Source organism: Schistocerca piceifrons, chromosome 5, assembly GCF_021461385.2.
Source record: "Schistocerca piceifrons isolate TAMUIC-IGC-003096 chromosome 5, iqSchPice1.1, whole genome shotgun sequence".
Classification (NCBI taxonomy): domain Eukaryota; kingdom Metazoa; phylum Arthropoda; class Insecta; order Orthoptera; family Acrididae; genus Schistocerca; species Schistocerca piceifrons.
This window is the reverse complement of record NC_060142.1, coordinates 292947201-292968259: the sequence shown is the minus strand read 5'-3', so window position 1 is coordinate 292968259 and position 21059 is coordinate 292947201. Positions and strand designations below refer to the sequence as shown.

Sequence of the window (21059 nt, the reverse complement as noted above, 5' to 3'; positions counted from 1 at the left end):
GACCTGCATACATGTTTTTGGCTGGTTTCAAAAGACGAAGATTTTTACTACCCTCGATATCAATACGCTTATTACCAGATTACATAACCGTAACAACTTTTAACTGTGATTGGAATCTTTGTGAGTATACCCGAGTTCGGTCTGTGCTGTCTACGGGGGCTACAGACTAGTCCAGAATTTTGGACTAGGCTTTTTTTGGATCTGAAGTTTCAGTGTTGTTCAATCCTCCCGTATCTTAGGGTTAAAAACTGGGGGAGGGGCGGTGACGCTTCAATTCCGTCACGTCTGCGAGCAGCTTTGAATACCCTGTCAACACCTCCGGCACAGCCTGCACCACGCGAGGCCAGAGAAATGTTGACGTCGGCAGCAGCTGGTGAGAGGGCATTACGTTGCCCGATTCGCCGGTGCCGCTTTCCGGGCCGGTCTCAACTCCTGTCAAGCGACCAACAAGCAAACATCTGGTGGACAATCCGTGGCGAGCGGACACAGTTGGGCGATTTGGTACGTGTCTCGATCCGGTGGCAAGTGGGACCCATCAACGGGTTTCCCAGCCGCCAGATGATTTCGAGGCGTGGTCTCACCTGGATTTCAAGTGTATTGGAATTTTAGCTCTGTAGAAACTTGTTGCGTGCTAACGCTTACGGACGTTTGATGAACTTCAAGTTATGAGGTGACTGTGTTTGTTACAAATGCTTCCTATTCATTACTAATTGATCGTGAGAGATTTTGTATTTACTTGCATGGCCTACCGGATGGCCATAGCTGCGAGTCCTTTCAAGAACGATTGTAATTATTGGTTAGTGTTTTCACGGCCCTCATTGTGGCTATTGTGTATTTTGTGGGCCCCATTTAAACTAGAGTGCTTCCTCACACCTCTGGTGGTTACGATTTAGTTTTGTGTAACTGCCAGCTTGAATTTGAAACCATATTTGAGTAAATGTAAGAGTAGGCTTCCGCGGCCGTTGTCTTCTTCAATAAAATTCTTCAGGGTATCAGACCGCATCGTCATAATTTTAAAATGCGCCAACGTTTCGGCCAGCGTTGCAGCTAGCCTTCTTCAGGACCTTACGTTAACTGCTAAATGAACACACTTGGTTCCTTAAATAGCTGCACGAGAAAGCCGTGTCGTTACTTGATTGGCTGTAAAAGGAGGAGGAGGAGGGGTGAAAGGTATGCTTTATTGGTGTTTCCTTTATTATCTGTCATTGGCTGAAATAGCTGTTTTCTATTGGTCTTTATATTAATCCAACCCATTGGAGGAGACGGACGGACGAATAGAGAACAGGTGATGGCTGTGACGTCACACTGTTTCCATGTTGTCCAGAAGCCGGCTGCGGCGTGCCATTGCTTTGTGTGCTCGCGACCACTACTGCGGCTCTCCGCGTGTCTGCATGGGCCGCCACGGCTCTGCCGCCGCTCCGTAGCCCTGCTATTGCAGGCAGCCAAGACCTCGGAAGCTTGTACCCGTCCTCTCTATTCATGTTGGCGGGTCTTTTGGCTATTTCTATCGCCTCTCTAATCTTTCTTTTGAAAGTGAGAGGCTGTTTCCCCAGGACGCGGGCTTCTTGAAAAAGTATATTTGAGTATTTTTAATAATGATGATGTTGTTTTAAAGGGAATGTAAAGCAAAGCACTCCGTCTTCAGGCCACAAGTGGCCCATTGGGACCATACGACCACTACGTCATCCTCAGCAGAGGACGCGGATAGGAGGGGCGTGTGGTCAGCACACCACTCTCCCCATCGTTATGATGGTTTTCTTTGACCGGAGCAGCTACTGTTCGGTCGAGTAGCTCCTCAATTGGCATCAAGAGGCTGAGTGCACCCGAAAAATGGCAACAGCGCATGGAGGCACGGACGGTCACCCATCCAAGTGCCGGCCATGCCCGACAACGCTTAACTTCGGTGATCTGACAGCAACCGGTGTGTCCACTGCGGCAAGGCCGTTGCCAAAGGGAACGTAGGTGATACTATAAACCTACGATTTCAAGGATTTTTCTTTCTATTCTCGTACTGCTAATTGATTTTAGACAGCTTAAAATTTTGTAAATTCTTTATTCATCCACGTAAGTGGTGGTTCTTCGCACTTTCTTTAATGATGGTGCATTGGGATTGTTATACATTGTGGTTATAAAATTGCAAGGCTATCTGGGGGTTCCTCTCCTGATTGGATTTTGTTTTAAATTCAGTTCTTTGTGCTGACGACAAGAATTTTTTTCCTAGAATGTTGTTGCACACGTCTCTAAACCCGGCACCACCACTTCCACCTACCGACTAAACTCGCTACCCCCACTCTGCTGCTGCATGTTGCACGGAACCGGAGCCAAGTCTACATCGACTTGTGAAAGTCAAACCGATATTACATGCATGTTGCTGAAAAAAGACGAAGGGTTCGTCCAAAAGTGTGCCTTCAAGCGGGAAAACGTTTACAGTTGCGCATTTCACAGCTTCCGTACTGCGCGAAGTGATTTAGAGGTGAAAGACGGCCGAGTACGCAAACCTGGTGCAAAGGAGACGTGTTTTAATTGACGTATGTGAACGGAAACATTGTCTTTGTGAGATCATAAGTAAAGATTACCAAAACAGGAGCAAGTGTGACACAGGATTAAACGAAATTTGCTGTATGTTAAAGAAGTAGACGCCGCATCAGCAGCGGAGGAAACTAAAAAGAGAATAAAAACTCTGCATTAACAGTAGTCCCGACAAAGACATTCCATTGAGGCTTTAAAGAGAAGTTCTCGCGGCAGTTTTGATACCAAAGTGTTTACACAGACTTGTTTTTCTGGGCAGTGCCGAGCGTGTCTAAATCTGCAGCTACGACGTCATTTCAGAATGAGCGTAATCTGTTATTTACAGTGGAAAACATCTATTTATTTACATATGATGAAATCTGCTATCCACATGAAGTGATATAGCCTACGTTAGAAGTTATTTTCGAAGAAATGTTCAGCTCCCCTCCTCCTACCATGTACACATCACTTTTTTCACCTAAAATGGTCTCTTTCTTTCCGTGTTATTCACTGCCACGGCAGCGGCCGCTCAGAAGGCAAGAATTGCTTATTTCCTTTCAGCTCTCGACGCCACGACAGCCTGCTCTCCGCGCGTGCAGCACTGGCGTGCTCTTTGTGGCGTGTTAAATCACACGGAACGTTTCCCGTTCGATCTGTTGCGCGCTTCAACGAACGTCTAAATAGGTACTAAAGCACCTTTCACTCCAGCGAACTTTCTTGTCTCAGTGGGCTCTCGTGATAAATTCTGCTTGTAGCAGCAGTAGTGGCATGGTATTCTGCCTTCGCGAGCAGGTAATACGCATCATCCTTCGTTACACTTCCCAAGTAACTGAAGTTATTCACTTGCTCTATAAGTCTACTGCAGCGCCCCTGGCTTTTTATTCCTGTACTAAGTATCGTCTGTCACAGGCGCGTTTTTGTTTACACGTCAACACCAAAACCGCTGTGCAGTATGGTTCCCGAACAGTGAAAGTGAGGTTATGAGGACCATACTTTGTATGAAAAATCCAAATGTTGTAACAAGAATGTAGGAAGAAGATGATAACATAGTTTATTAATGACAATACCCTATGGTAAATTCTTCACACTCTTCAGAACTGAAAGAATAGGAACTATGTCGTCCAAAGATTTCAAAATCTCTAAATTTATTTGGTTGAGAAAATACAGGGGTGGACAGAAATATGGAAATACAAAGAACACAAAACATTACCATGTCTAATACGGTGTAGGAAAATCGTTGGCGTTTAAACAACTTCTAGTCGTCTCGGAATGGATAAATACAGTTCCTCTGTGGTTTTCAAGGGAATCTTATACTACTCTTCCTACAAAATATTGAGCAAGTCCACGTAACTATCATGGATGTAGATAGCGATCACGCACTCTCCTCTCCAAAGTAATGATACTGAGATCTGGCGACTGTGATGGGCAGGGAAGTTGCGACATTCATCCTCCTGCTCACAAAACCAGTCCTGGACTATGCGAGCCGTGTGAACAGCGGCTGAGTCGTCTTTGAATACAGCATCACCATTGGGAAACATACATTGTACCATGGCATGGACGGGATAAGCCAAAATGGTCGCATAATCCTTCGTAGCAATGCGACCTTGCGTGGAATGCCGCTGTCAAATCATCACCGAATCCCTGCCAGGGCCTGCCTGGAAAAATTGTGCAAGACTCATCTAACCAAATAACTTTCTTTCACTGCTCGTAGTCCAGGTTTCAGGGCTTCGGCACCACGTTTTCATGTTACAGGCTTCTGAATCACTGGTGAGTGGTTTTGGAATTCCTTCTCGACCTGCAGTTCATTGCTTTCGGAGCTTCGTTAGTTTTGTTTTGGTGCCGACAGGGTTCGCAAGGGCGACAGTCAGTTCTGCAGTTACTATTGCAGCTGTCGTTCTATTATTTTTCGTCACAGTTCTTCTCAATGAGAGTCTGTCACATTCACTCAAAAGACTCTTTCGTCTGTTTTGTTACTAAAGGAGGTTTACCATCTTTTGGTTCAAAAAATCAATTTTTTTAAAAATTACATTTTTGGATTCATAAAAGTGTTTAGACTCCACCACTGAAACGGTTTTTCTGAATACGGAACGGAAACATTTGTTATTCTCGGTTGAATAAAAAAATGCACCTGCCTGAAATCGGCCTTTTTCACGCACCAGTTTTTTCTTTCGGAAGATGAGTTATTGTACCGGTGCTTGGGAGGAAACACACAAAATTCAAATGAAACTTTGAACGTCTGTGTTTGGAAGTTAGCCCCCAAGCATTTGCATTCTGGTACGGAGACTGTGGAGGTTGCAACTTTCCTGGCAATGAGCAGATTCAACGAAGGGTATTCAGCAATTCTGAAGACCATGACGACGATGGGCGTCACCCTGGGACTCTATTCGACGCAGGTCACCAAGCATTCGGACGACCACGGGATTCAAGCGGCCGAAAACCGCTTGTCACCTGCCGTACGAGCGGCTCTGGAGCAGCGCAGGATGGCCCAGATCGAGCAGAAAGCCTTCTGTGTGGAAGAGGACGCGGAATAGCAGATTGAACGTAAGTTGCGTAATATTGCATTTATATATAGTCAAAACTTCAAACGCGTTTTTCTTGAAATGACCTTTTTTTTCTAATCGTGCGGTATGGTAACTTCAAATCTACTGAACCGATTGGCACGATTCTTTGTTTCCGACGAAGCTAACTAAATTTTCTACGAGTTGTACCACTCTTATTCCGATCCATCAACTATAAATATTTTTACTTGGGAGACGAAGTAGAAAAATCGATGAAACACCTTTTTTTTCAAATGGCCGCCATTTTGTTTCCTATGGTCCAAATAACTTAAGCGAGGTACAACTCTTAAAGAATCTTATATACTTCGCTAACGTCAACTCAATTTTGATTTCAGACGAGCCGGCTGACCTGTGACATACCGCGCGTGGTGGTCAACATCGAAATTTTGTTTCGTTCCTCGGTCCTTCCGCATTTGTTCTTCGACATTTCCGGTCGATAAAATTCCAGTTTGTAGAGGAAGTATCAATAAAAATTTTGGCAAAGTTTGACATTTATATCTATAACACACCCCGAGAAAAAAATTCTCAAAGAACATGCTTTTTTTCGGGCCAAAGATTGTAAACCTCTCCTTAACGGATGTTGTTTTTCTGCTTTCCTTGTACGCGGTAGGCATCTTCGATACGAAGCCTCTTGAAACACCAAACACTCCAGCTCCTTTGGTTACCATGTGAGCACCAACAAATCGCCCACTTTCGAATTCACGTAGCTCCACCACAGTGCACTTTCATCTACAGAGAACAATGCTCTGACCACGACTGAATCTTGCAACGTACTGAGGACATTGCGTGGGAGCCGTTCGCATTCAAACACAACACGCAACCTGCACGCTTGGCTAGTATCTGCATTTACGTTCAAGCACGCATTTCTCGCATTGTTTCCATATTTTTGTCCAAACCCTGTATATACCTACAAACATATCAAACAATGTTTAGAAGACAGAAAACGGCATGTTCTTATTTTGTCCTCTTTCTTTTTAAGTGTCAAAGAACACTGAAAATTATTCTCCTTGTTAAATAAAACTGAATTTTTCAATGCTGAAACAATTTTCATCAAAAATGTTTCTTCATTTACATTCTTGTTTATGCACAGCGCAGGCTTCTTCTTTGTTCAGGTACTCTAACACATAAATATCTTTTTGCTTTCGAATATTTCATTTCTTTCGTGAAAGAACGCTAGTAGGAAAAATACCAGGCCACCGAGGAACCTTCGCTATGAATCACGAAGCCAAAGCGAACAACAAAATTAACATTAAGAAGAAACAAGATCCGTTAGTAGGCCTATGACAGAAATAAGTTGACGAAAATGGGTTAACTTCCCATGTTAGCATAGGAACCCGCGGTCTCCTGTTCTTAGTCATGCACAGCCTGCAGCACACTAGTCTATTTTTATATTTCCACCGCTTGATACTGTCAGTTGATCACTGACGTCACTGATATCCCCTCGACGTGGTGGTCATCTGATTTACACGCAAGCAAATGACGCGCATCCACAACGAGTCGACGATTTCGGCCAAAAACTCGCCCGTGTAAAACGGACTTAATGCTGCTGCGATCACAGTGGCACCGACAACCGCTTGATTCCTCCGACGATCGAACACTGTCGATCTTTTCATATCAGTACGCCAATACATGGATAGTCACAATGCAGTCGATCTCATCGCCCGAAAGTACAGACTTCGGACGACAATCTCTGAAATTCGAATCAGTCTGTTTCTTTCGGTCGAGTAGGCCGACGCAAGACACACTAAACATGGATTGCAAGGAATAGTTTGTGGCATCCACAGGATGAAAAATATCATAATAGGGATGTAACTGAATCTATGGACTGGAATTGCAACTGTCCTGAAAACCACAAGTAGGCAAAATCTTTACCGGAACTTCCAGGCATAAATTATAACCTCAAAAAATTATTTGTTCAAGTGAGAAGGATGCCTTATCTTATGCTTAAAGTTACTCTGGTGGATCTTTTTTTGTCTATTGTAGGTAGCCATTAGCTGTATGCAAATTATTAATACAAATTATTAGTTTTATGCCAGTAAGGTGCCGATTCTGTTATGCGAAGTGATTCGCAGATGTGGCGTACGTTTTTCCATTTTCATCTACATCTACATCTATAACATACTCCGCAATCCACCATACGGTGCGTGGCGGAGGGTACCTCGTACCACAACTACCGTCTTCTCTCCCCGTTCCACTCCGAAACAGAACGAGGGAAAAATGACTGCCTATATGCCTCTGTACGAGCCCTAATCTCTCTTATCTTATCTTTGTGGTCTTTCCGCGAAATATAAGTTGGCGGCAGTAAAATTTTACTGCAGTCAGCCTCAAATGCTGATTCTCTAAACTTCCTCAGTGGCGATTCACGAAAAGAGCGCCTCCTTTCCTCTAGAGACTCCCACCCGAGTTCGTGAAGCATTTCCGTGACACTCGCGTGATGATCAAACCTACCAGTAACAAATCTAGCAGCCCGCCTCTGAATTGCTTCTATGTCCTCCCTCAATCCGACCTGATAGGGATCCCAAACGCTCGAGCAGTACTCATGAATAGGTCGTATTAGCGTTTTACATGCGGTCTCCTTTACAGATAAACCACATCTTCCCAAAATTCTACCAATGAACCGAAGACGACTATCCGCCTTCTCCACAACTGCCATTACAGGCTTGTCCCACTTCATACCGCTCTGCAATGTTACGCCCAAATATTTTATCGATGTGACTGTGTCAAGCGCTACACTACTAATGGAGTATTCAAACATTACGGGATTCTTTTTCCTATTCATCTGCATTAATTTACATTTATCTATATTTACAGTTAGCTGCCATTCTTTACACCAATCACAAATCCTGGGCCAAGTCATCTTGTATCCTCCTACAGTCACTCAACGACGGCACCTTCCCGTACACCACAGCATCATCAGCAAACAGCCGTACATTGCTATCCACCCTATCCAAAAGATCATTTATGTAGATAGAAAACAACAGCGGACCTACCACACTTCCCTGGGGCACTCCAGATGATACCCTGTTCACAATATATTACTCTAAAATTTATGTTTTTGCCTAATATAATAATAATAATATTTATTACTATTATTATTATTATGGGCATTAGCTTTCCACGAATAATAATAATAATAATAATAATAACGCAATGCTCTGCCGAATGAGCTATCCCTGCACGGCTCACGAACTACTATAACAGCTGCAGTTCAACACCTCTCGTCTACGTTGTAAATTTCACAGTATTCAGTCCACCAAGGACCCGGAAGAAGTCTGTAATATAAAATCTTTAAGTTATGCTCCATAACTTTTATAAAAAAATTAAAAAATCTAAGTATGGACACCAGAAGGTAAGACCATTACGCCACAAAAGTTGAGCATTTTCAAAAGAGAGTACATGTCCCGGGTTACCTGCAGACACAGTTTTGCTCAGTACGGATAAGAGGTGCATCACAGCGTGGGAGTGAAACGGCACAGCAACTGGAAACGGACCCCGTAGTTGAAGTGCTTGAGCAAAACTTCTAAATACTGATGGTATATCGACCAACTGCAATGTCACGTCGAGTTCGTAATGAAATGTTGCCAACAGTTTGAGGATGGCCACATCAGCGTGGTCGATGCTGATGGAGAAGGTGGTTCGATGAACCCTCTGCCAGGCACTTAAATGTGATTTGCGGAGTTCAAATGGTTCAAATGGCTCTGAGCACTATGGGACTCAACTGCTGAGGTCATTAGTCCCCTAGAACTTAGAACTAGTTAAACCTAACTAACCTAAGGACATCACAAACATCCATGCCCGAGGCAGGATTCGAACCTGCGACCGTAGCGGTCTTGCGGTTTCAGACTGCAGTGCCTTTAACCGCACGGCCACTTCGGCCGGCATTTGCAGAGTATCCATGTAGATGTAGATAATGTGGTAGAGCACTTGCCCGCGAAAGGTAAAGGTCCCGAGTTCGAGTCTCGGTCCAGCACACACTTTTAATCTGCCAGGAAGTTACATATCAGCGCACACTCCGCTGCAGAGTGAAAATCTCATTCTGAAATAATTATTATTATTATTATTATTATTATTATTATTATTATTATTATTATTATTATTATTATTATTCGTGGTAAGCTAATGTCCCTCTACCACGACCCAAGAACATTTAGTACAACAAATTTAAGTGTAAGATACGCCATCTTTCTCCCTTAAACAGAGTAATTTTTAAGTTTGCAAATTACTCCTCAGACTTCTGGTACAGATTTTGCCTACTCGAAGTTCCCTGTAAAGCTATGATTTCAGCTATATTCCAATGATTATTTTCATCCTCACAGTCTATATTTCATGCGTGAGAATGTCAGCCAATTCAACCGAAGAAGACAAACTCATCTGAATTTCACTGATCATCGTCCTAATTCTACAGTTGGTTGCTGAGATCGCCCGCAATGTGGTAGCTCGCGGACTGGCGTACTTATTTGGAAACGTCAGTCCCTCTTAGACCGACGTCGGCCGACACTGGCCACCTCCGACCGACACCAGCCACCTCCGACCGACGTCGGCTGGCACTGAACAACTCCGACCGACATAGGCCGACACCGGCCACCTCCGACCGACACTGGCCACCTCCGACTGACGTCAGCCGGCACCGACCAACTCCGATCGACGTCAGCCGACACTGGCCACCTCCAACCGACACCGGCCGCCTCCGACCGACGTCGGCCAGCACGTCCGACCGACGTCGGCCACCACCTCCGACCGACGCCGGCCACCACCTCCGACCGACGTCGGCCAGCACCTCCGACCGACGTCGGACACCTCCGACCGACGTCGGCCAGCACAGACCGACGTCGGCCAGCACCGACCAACTCCGATCGACGTCACCCGACACCGGCCACCTCCGACCGACATCAGCCACCTCCGACCGACGTCGGCTGGCACCGAACAACTCCGACCGACGTCGGACGACACGTATCACCTACGACTGATCTCGGTCAATATTGGCCGTTTCCGACCACCATCGGCTGACACTAGCTGTGTTCGACTGGTCGATATCGGCCATCTTCAACCGATGTCGGTTGTCGGAAGACTCCACCGATCTCGGTACCACTGTGAACGCAGCCTAAGCCTCTTGTAGGTCACGTATCTCTTGATCCACACTCGACGATCACACGCCCGCGTGAAGCCGAGCCGGGTAAAAGTGAGCGATGTGAAGTGGGCGCCGCTTCGTTACGCCGATGCAGTCCCCTGTCCAGTACTCACGTCGTATCGGTCGACGGCGCCGGAGAAGGCGTCTGCAGGGATGTCTATCTGCAGCAGGCGGCCCGCGACGGCGAGGCGGTCGGGCACTCCCCACTGTCGCCGCAGCGGGCCGTCGGGCGCGGGAGGCGGGGCGCCCTCCTCTGGCTCGAAGGCGAAGTCCTCCTCAGAGGGCGAGGAGGGGGCGGAGGAGGAGGACGAAGAAGTGGAGACGGTGGCGGCCGTCGTGGCCACCAGGAGGAAGATGAGCAGGGGGCAGTGGCCGGAGAGCGGCCGTGGGCGGGTGCGCGGCGCCGCCATCACGAACACTCGCGCATGGGCCGGCCGCCTGCCAACACACAAAAACACACCGCGGGCTTAGTGAAAAGTACCACCACTTCTCATTTTGCTGCAAAAGAAAAACATATTCAACCTGGAAACATCAGATAATTACTCTGCATTTGTAAAACATCTAAGGTAACATATTCTGTGAGGTTTCGGGATTGCAGCCGGATCTTGTTGACTTCTTGTGGCGGACACGCACTTGAAGGTGACTAGACGGGTGCCAGCCGAAATATTGTGGCAAGAAGTCAACATGATCGGGCTGCACTCCCGAAACCTAACAATGTTCAGTACGCTGGGAAAGCTTCAAGAATCACATCTAAGGTAACGTGTTCACTTCTCTAACACCAGGAGAATAGCAGCTCTGTTGTTCAAGAGCCAGTATAGACATTTTGGGCCGTCCGGCTGCGTATGCAAAAGTCATATTGTTAATTGCAACAGTACATAAATTAGTATGTTAAGAGGCCAAAATAGCGTAGCTATAGCAAGGGCGCGATACATAGGTCGCCTGCCCCCTAACACTGATCGTTAAAAGTCGGCACAATTCGAAACACTTCGTGGCTACTGTTCTCTGTTTCAGTTTCCTGCCACTCTGAGCGACGCCATAGTATTTTAGTTGCCTTACGAAGTTTTGTTGTGTTCTCCGTGTGAGCGGACGAGTAACAAGTTAATAACAGTAACTCTACTTATATACGAATGCACTACTGAATGTGAGAGACAATCACAGATGTTTATTAAGTTTCTGACTATCACTTTTCTTCTAAAAAATGGCTCTGAGCACCATGGGGCTTGACTTCCGAGGCCATCAGTACCCTGGAACTTAGAACTAATTAAACCTAACTAACATCACACACATCCATGCCCGAGGCAGGATTCGAACCTGCGACCGTAGCGGTGGCGCGGTTCCAGCATGTAGCGCCTAGAACCGCTCGGACACCCTGGCCGGCCCCTTTTCTTCAGCTTATTGTGTAGCATTACAGCACTCTTAATTTAATACTTCTTGCTACTAATATCTACCGCTTTAGAACATAGCCGTCTCTATAGTGCGCACTGACGAATCCATGTTTCTTCTGTGTCAAAATTAATGAAGTAGCAGAGAATCGGTACAAGTCGCGCAAACCAGTCAGTTGTCGGTATGGAAGACAGACAATGAAACTTTCTCTGCCTCTCATCTCTAAACACCGCTGCGGCCACGCTATTTACCCTTCTGTCCCTGAGGTCAGCGGCCAGCTTTACTTAACTCACGGTCAAATTCACCAACGTCAATTAAAATTGAGAACTTCTTAATATATTGCTGTCTCTATAGCAACTTGTTGTTTACTGAGCGGGAAAACTACTCTCTTAGGAAGCTCTTAACGGGTAATGCTCACTTCACAACAATTCCCGCAGACATGTCGTCATCTTGACGTAACGCACGATATCGATGACCGCATGATCGGCTATTGACTTTGTAAAAAAGAAGAATATAATGTTATTGCTCCTCGATTAGGTCGTAGTAGTTTAAGGTGTCCTCTTAGGTTCCTGCCAAACCACATACTCGGAAATCTGTAAATATTTATTTCATACTTTGTCCTCGGATCAGACTGAATGTAAATAATATCGAATATTGCAGAACAAACCTGTATTACATTCACGAGAATGTAAAAAAACGTGTTAACAACGGTAATATGAAAAAAAACTTGGATGTAGCCGGCCGATGTGGCCGAGCGGTTCAAGGCGACACAGTCTGGAGCCGCGCGACCACTACGGTCGCAGGTTCGAAACCTGCCTCGGGCATGGATGTGTGTGATGTCCTTAGGTTAGTTAGGTTTAAATAGTTCTAAGTCCTAGAGGACTCATGACCTCAGAAGTTAAGTCCCATAGTGCTCAGAGCCATTTGAACTTGCATGTAACGGGATGCAAACCAACAGCTTTCGACACCAGAAACCACGACGTTACTCACATGCTAGCACTTAACCCTGCGATGTTTAACTCCGGTCTTGGTCATCATATTCTATCTTGCAGACTTGTATTTTTGACGCGTTATTAAGTGATATTTGTTGTGGTGTCTGTGTTATTAAGTGACATTTAATGATAATGGTGATGTGTTTCTGATAAATTTTCAATGCTCCGTTACACTGAAACGGCATACTGCAAATTACAAAACAAGTCTGTTTCATGTTTACTTTGTAAATTACTGATGATAACAACCCACTTCGAAGGGAGGACTCTTATATGAAAGCACTAACCTTCGATAAATCATTACGTGACATTTTATTATAGCAATAATTATAATAAATAATTCCAAGAATGAAGTGTTTTTGTAAATGTCCGGTACGAGCGCATGAAATCTTGCGAGAGGCCTGTGTCGAATACTAACGTAAGTCGATAGCCAATCATGCGGTCGTCGATTTTCTGTGTGACGTCAAAATGACGTCACGATTGCGGGAATTACTGCGAAACGAGCGTTACACGCTCTTAACGTCAGTTGACGTTTTTGGATTGGGCTGTTTTCTGCTAGATGCACGTTATAAAATACGGTGTGAGAATCGCGGACCGCACTGATATTTGATGTGGGCCGCAAGCAGCCCAAGAACCGCCTTTTTTACGACCACTGGACTAGACGGTAAAAAAATCTTAAAACATGTGGATAAAAAATCCTAGGTCAAGATCGCTGAAACTCATTTATTTGGTAACTTGTTTCAGCTCATTGACGAATCAGCTTCAAATCTGAAACGGAAAACTACACAACAGAAATGGACAATAGCATAATACATTTTATATTTAAACTTCCATTCTATGATACATGGCAATAAAAATTTTATTGGTCTAAGGCACTGCAGTCATGGACTGTGCGGCTGATCCTGGCGGAGGTTCGAGTCCTGCCTCGGGCATGGGTGTTTGTGTTTTTCCTTAAGATAATTTAGGTTAAGTAGTGTGTAAGCTTAGCGACTGACGACCTTAGCAGTTAAGTCCCATAAGATTTCACGCACATTCGAACATTTTTGAAAAATTTTATTATTTGATTCCGTGTATACCAGCCACCAGTCGTTACATTGCGTCATAATCTGTTCGGCTGAATCGCTCTTGTTGGCATGTACAAATTGAATTTTTTTGTATTGATTGTGACAATATAATGACATACAAAGTGATTTTGGTAGGCGATATACAGCTGTGATCTTACCTAAAGTAGGTCGTCGTGGTTGCATACAGTCTATCACTAGCCATGTGTTAACAAGGAAGCAGCTGCAGGACGGCTGTCAGAGAACTAACCACAAATGCTGCGTTATTGCTACACGAAAGCGCTGTCAGATGGCGCTATCAGTCAACGAAGTTTTACAGAATCGTGCCTCTATAGTAACATACAGAATGGCAGCGTAACTAACTATGTTACATTTCTATTCAAATCTGTGTGAATTCCTAAGGGACCAAACTGCTGAGGTCATCGGTCCCTAGACTTACACACTACTTAGACTAACTTACGCTAAGGACAACACACACACACCCATGTCCGAGGGAGGACTAGAATCTGCGGCGGGACGGACCGCGCGATTCGTGACCTATGTTACATTTCTACAATCTGTAGTAATCTTATACCGAACATAGGCTATTTCTTAAGCAGTAACAACCAGAAAACCACTAAAAAGAAGCAAATAAAATGGTCATAGTTGAAAGTAGCACAATATTTAAGATACAGGAAAGTATTAACAGTGGCAATGATCTACAACCATTACACTGAATAATAAAGCGAGTAAATACTGTTACTCGAGGTCTAGGTACCAGTTATAATCATCGAGATACGTGGTTTTCATTACACCAATGAATGAACAGATAACCTAAGTTCATACATGAACAGAATAGGGTACCTCTTGACCATATGTGTAAAAGCACAAATTGAATGACTACATGTTCAAAGCCAAGTAGCGAAGATGTAAGCCATAGAGAAGAGATGCAGACCAAATGTAGCTAAAGATCTAAGTGCTGGGCACACGGTAATACATATAGTGAAGTAGCTCACAGCTAATAGCTGCATATATGGAGATTCAGCATAAATTATGTGCATAAAAGCGTAATAATGTGACACCCACCTAACAGAGGTAAAAAGAATGTCAAATTGTATCGCAAAGTACATGAGTATAAAATAATCAATGGATACACTAGAATATATTGAGTGAAGGTTCTTCATATAAGAGAAGCAGTTATTGACACTAGTTATAATAGAGGCTCAACTCTGTAAAACTTCGTTTGCTGGAAGCGCCATCTGATACCGCTTTCGTGTAGCACTAATGTTACATATGTGATTAGTTCTCCGACCGCCGTCCTGCAGCAACTTGCTAGCTCCTGTAGTACAACGAGTTAGTCTTATGGCTGGCTAGTGATAGAGTATATGTAACTATGACGACCTACTTTAGGTAAGATCATAGCTGTATATCACCTACCAAAAGCATTTTATATGTCTTTATATTGTCACAATCAATACAAAAAAAGTCAGTTTGCACATGCCAACAAGAGCGATTCAGCCGAACAGATTATGATGTAATGTAATACCTGGTGGCTGGTATACACGGAATCAAATAATAAAATTTTTATTGCTATGTATCACAGAATGGAAGTTTAAATACAAAATATATTGCGCTATTGTTCATTTCTGTTGTGCAATTTTCTGTACTTTAGCACTGAAGACGGCTCGTCAATAAGCTGAAACTAGTTATTAAATAAGCGAGTTTTAGCGGTCTTGACCTAGGATTTTTTTTATCTACATATTTTAACATAACAGTTCGCGTATCTTCCGATTTGGCAATGTCAAATAACAACAGAAAAAAATCTTAGTTTACCAGAACATTATCGGATGGACGAAACCAAAGCAAAAACGAAAAATTTTTCGAGGACCAATGTGAACGTGGCCAACAAAACACCATTAATTTAATTTTATGGATTTCTGCAGCTACGCATGTGATTGTACTGAATACTTTCAGAGTATATTAAACAGAGCCTTCAAGCACTAATATTTGAGCGAGTGGAGCGGCGCAGTGTTAGCACAATGGACTTGAATTCGGGAGGACTACGGGTCAAACCCTCGTCCGACCATCCTGATTTAGGTTTTCCATGATTTCCCTAAATCGCTTCATGTTAATACCGAGAACGTTCCTTTGACAGGGCACGGCCGACTTTCTTCCCCATTCTCCCTAATCTGATGGGATCGATGACCTCGCTGTTTGGTTCCCTCTCCCAACCAACCAACACTTATATTTGTCTTTTATTACACTACACTACGCATTTCAGGACCTGTGGACACATTTTCAGGTTTATCTAGGTGGTTACATTAATTTTCTTGTCCCTGAGCTCTGATGATGCTTCAGAACAGTGTGCTTCTGTTTTCAGATGTTTAGGTGTTAACTTTCGGAAATCGTGGAAGAAGGAAACGAATGCCAATAAGAATGAGACAAAACGCGAAACTTAACCAGGTAACTACACCGCCATACGACTTCGCTTCGCTCAAGATGCACCTGTTTATCTGTAAATGACAAACTGTAACTATTTACAACGTACCACAGTGATGTAGAAAAAGTCAAAACGAACTATTCGTTGTAAGACACTTGCGGTCTATCGAGCCGTGAAAAAACCTCTAATTGGTCTACAAAGCTCCTAAGATACAGCGCATGGGCGCCGCGCAAAATGTTGAATACCCTCTCGCCCTCACACGCAGCTAGCTTCCTTTAAATAGGCAGGTTAACCTTCCCTGTGAGGGTAATGGAAGAACAATGTCTTCTGAACGCGTTATGCCAAAAGTACGTACGTCTACAATTCGATCTAAACGTTATCCTTTCAGAGACAATAATATCGTAGTAAGAAGGCAATAGAAACAAAACGATTTAATTGTTAATTTTATGCAGTTAAAATTCACAAAATTGTGAGGTACACTGTACATAAACGACAGTTCTACAATTTGTAGATGCTCGATTAAGTCCATGGCATGACAGGACGAGCAGAATTCCAAAACATCACGCGGCGCTAGTCTGAAGTTGTTTCCCGACTTTGTAAACCACAAGTGCCTTAAATTGTTCGTCTCAGATTTCACTGCACCACTGTGTTCTCGTAAACAATTATCGTTCACACCCTGTAGATGTAAATAGTTTAACATATGATATACTAAACATTAACTACAGATGAGTATATACCTTCCTTTCCGGAGCTGAAGTTATACTATATTTTGATATTTGTATGGTAGTTACATCTTTACCAGCTATGGCATGAAGAATAACTCTTTTCATTGTTCACAGCTATTATATTAAGAACAAGTCTCTAAAATTACTGAAATAATTGCGGGTAGCAAATTCTATATGTTTATTTTCACAGTGATTCACCTTCTTTTAGTTTCTGCGAATAGATCTAGATTCTTGTGGGTAGGCTGGGTTCTTTTGCAAAACATTGACATGTCTGGGGATACACAATTTTCAACATAAGACAACATAGCGTCCAAGGATTTTTTACTCAGCTTATCTGGTAAGTTTCGCAGGTTTTATCTGTTATTCTCTTTTTCATTCGCTATCTTTTTTTTTTCGCCACCTATAAATTTAAAACTCTTCGCCCTCCTCGCTCAACAGAACAAAGTAACTGCATAGAAAAGCCGATGATGGTGCCCACAAGGCTTGAAAAGCATCGTGTAAAGTAATAAAATACAAATATTATTCATTGGAGGCGTTGTTTCAAAAACTTTCAGTGTAATCACTGTTTACATTAACAGAAAAAATCGTCATCTCAACGGGTGATGATCAAAATACTGTCACAGAGCCTCCGTCCTCCCTCATTCTACCCGGATTCCGTGCAAATAACCCCTACCCAAAATGCAGACACACATAAACCCGTTCTGACCCAAACTATTCCAGTCACATCAATCATTTTCCAAAGTACTTCTCCTTCCCGCAGAACGTTACTCCAACTAATGTTCTGCGACCACTTTTACGAGTAACTGATTAGGCGTGACCCAGTACATCATTTGTTTTTCAGTTCCACTCGTTAATAGCTAAAGAAACTGCTCGTGTACTCGTCGACAAGTTCTCTTCAGCGTGATGCAGTACGCCTTCTTTCAATTCGGGTGTGCGGCGTCTCGTTGGAGCTCCACAGCCACGCCTGCTGACGGTGAAGGTACCCTTTCTGGAAGCTGTTGCGTAATTATGGAGAAAAGGACATGCGACGGGGTCGGACGTTGTGGAGAACGATCTTGATAAAGGCGACGAGCAGCTGTTTCATTACTGTGAGCTTCGCCATATAGAAGGCCCATGTCGATGTATTCTGCAAACGTGTATTCAACCATATTACTCTAACACTCACAGACACGTAATGAGGTTCGAACCAGGTCAGAGAAGTAGGACACACGTTAAATGACATCAGCTGATCCGACGTAGTCATCCCCCACCATGACTACCCTGTTGTATAAATACCTAACAAACATATTTTCAAACGGCTGTAGCACGGTAATGGTAAGTTTTGGACATTGGTTCCTCTTCAAAATATTACGTACTCATTCCCCTCTACAACACCCTCTCTCTCTCTCTCTCTCTCTCTCTCTCTCACTCACTCACTCACTCACCGCAGACAGATACACAACAAATGACCTTGGAACAGAAAAGAGTCCCTGTTCACAAATTCTCTATACTGTCTACCACAACTTGGATTCCGAGAAAGATGTTTAGTGTTGATCTACAAGAGCACGAGGCATACTTGCCAGCACCGCTTATTCAGCTATCGACACAATTATCGGGCTTCGACTGCGGGTACTAATTGTTTATCACAGATACACAGCATTAATTACTGAAGGTTTCTTATTGAAAATATGGAGGAAAAAATCTCCAGAAACTTCTTTAAGAAACGTTTCCACAGCCGAAATAGACATCTAGAAATATACACTGAAGGGTCAAAGAAACTGGTACACTTGCCTAACATCATGTGGGGCCCCCGCCAGCACGCAGAAGTGCCGCAACACGACATGATATGGACTCGTTTAATGTCTGAAATAGTCCTGGAGGGAATTGACACCATGAATCCTGCCGGGCTGTCCATAAATCCGTAAGAGTACGAGAGGGGGGGATATCTTCTCAATAGCGCGTTGCAAGGCATCCCAGATATGCTCAAAAATGTTATGTCGGTGGAGTTTGGTGGTGGCCAGCGGAAGTGTTTAAACTCAGAAGAGTGTTCCTGGAGCCACTCAGTAGCAATTCTGGACGTGTGGGGTGTCGCAACGTCCTGCTGGAATTGCCCAAATCCGCCGGAGGGCACAACGGACGTGAATGGATGCAGGTTATCAGACAGGACGCTTACGTACGTCAGAGTCGTATCTAGACGTATCAGGGGTCCCATATCACTCCAACTGCACACGCCCCACACCATTTACTGAGACTCCACCAACAGTCCCCTGCTGACATGCGGGGTCCATGGATTCATGAGGTTGTGTCCATACCCGTACACATCCATCCGCTCGATACAATTTGAAACAAAGCTCGTCCCAGCAGGCAACATTTTTCCAGTCATCAATAGTCCAATGTCGGTGCTGACGGGCCCAGGCGAGGCGTAAAGCTTTGTGTCATGCAGTCATCAGGGGTATATGCTTGGGTCTTCGGCTCCGAAAGCCCATGTCGATTATGTTCCGTTGAATGGTTCGCACGCTGACGGTTGTTGATGGCCCCGCATCTGCAGCAATTTGCGAAAAGATTGCCCTTCTGTCACGTTGAACTATTCTCTTCAGTCGTCGTTGGTCCCGTTCTTGCAGAATACTTTTCCGGCCGCAGCGATGTCGAAGATTTGATGTTTTACCAGATTCCTGATATTCATGGTACACTCGTGAAATTGTAGTACGGAAAAATCCCCACTTCATCGCTACATCGGAGATGCTGTGTCCCATGGCTCGTGCGCCGACTATAACACCTGGTTCAAACTCACTTAAATGTTGATAACCTGCCATTGTAGCATGAGTAAGCAATGTAACAATTGCGCCAGATACTTGTTTGTCTTATATAGGCAATTAATCTTATATTTGCGCAAAACGAAATCCGTTCTCTTGAAGTGTCAAAAGATTGTAAAGTGACGATTGCAATCGAACGTGACATGATCTACGAAATTTTCCTATTCACAATTGATCCAAGTACATGCCAAAATAATTTGAGATTAAACAACACAGATTTCCAAGTTCATTAATTGTCCTAATCTAATTGCTTTTTACAATCATTCCTTATTTCAAGGTGTGTGTGTGTGTGTGTGTGTGTGTGTGTGTGTGTGTCACAGGCCTGTTGATTGATAGATTCCTTCATTCATCCACAAATGTCAAACGATGGTACCCTCCGCCATACATTATGCGGTGGCTTGCAGAGTACGTTTATAGATGTAGGACAATTCAAGGAGTGCAATAAGTAAGAAGTAGCTCTTATGATTTGTTTCTTCAAGCTGCGCTAACTTTTAACTAAAGCCTACCAGTAGACCTGCTCTTCTGACTTCTATTGCCCTCGAATAACCGTATTCGGAAGACTGAGCGTAATAACGACTATCACCTATTTCTGCGAAAGACTTTTTATGCCCTTAGTCTCATGTGTTTCTGCATTTATGAACTGTTAAAAAAAATGGCTCTAAGCACTATGGGAGTTAACATCTGATGTCATCGGTCCCCTAGACTTAGAACTACGTAAACCTAACTAACCTAAGGATATCACACACATCCATGCCCGAGGCAGGATTCGAACCTGCGACTATACCAGCTGCGTGGTGCCGGACTGAAGCGCCTACAACCGCTCGGTCACAACGGTCGGCTTTATGAACTGTACTCTCTGAGTCGCTGTTCCTATTAAATGTCTTCATTCCTATTCGTTTTGATCACATAACGTTAATGATTTGATGCTGGACAGTCTATCCATGGCACCATGCTCACGTACACACACCAAGAAAAGAAAAGCAATATAGGCATAACCAGTTCACATACCCCATTATTACTAGCACACTGACATATTCAACCTGTGCATTGCACGACTTAAATAAAAATATATAAACGCACTTTCGCTTAAAACTTCCACACTAAGAAGCCGTGGCCAATATATGAAACTATTCACTGACGTTTCGTCCCCAGTGGTGGGTGTAATGGTACTTGAATTACGTAACCATTATGGTACCTCACCTGAACCTCTCGATACCAGTAATATTCTACTGCATTTCTGTTAACTACTTAACATACTTCTGAGAAAACATTCAGATTTGATTTCACTTTTGATACCTCGATATGTTTATATTGCAATGATATTATTCTTATGTGTTTTCTTTCTTTTGTCACTATGATCTTTGACGTACTTGTAACTCTGATTTTTGGGCGCGTAAGCGATTGTCAGTTAGTTGTTGAGTTGTTAGAGAGTCAGACCTTGAAAAGGTCAAGTCTTGGACGTCATGTTGCAAAGATGCATTTTGTAGTTGGCTTAT

The 21059-nt window shown here is 43.8% G+C and overlaps 1 protein-coding gene across 1 annotated transcript in view; it reads right to left on the bottom strand.

Annotated features, from left to right (window-relative positions):
- Positions 1–21059, bottom strand: part of LOC124797974 (dystroglycan 1-like) — a 137896-nt gene that overhangs the window by 41225 nt on the left and 75612 nt on the right. The window contains exon 2 of the mRNA XM_047261144.1: positions 10308–10632. Coding sequence (XP_047117100.1) covers positions 10308–10632 — 325 coding nt within the window. The remainder of the gene's footprint in view (positions 1–10307; positions 10633–21059) is intronic.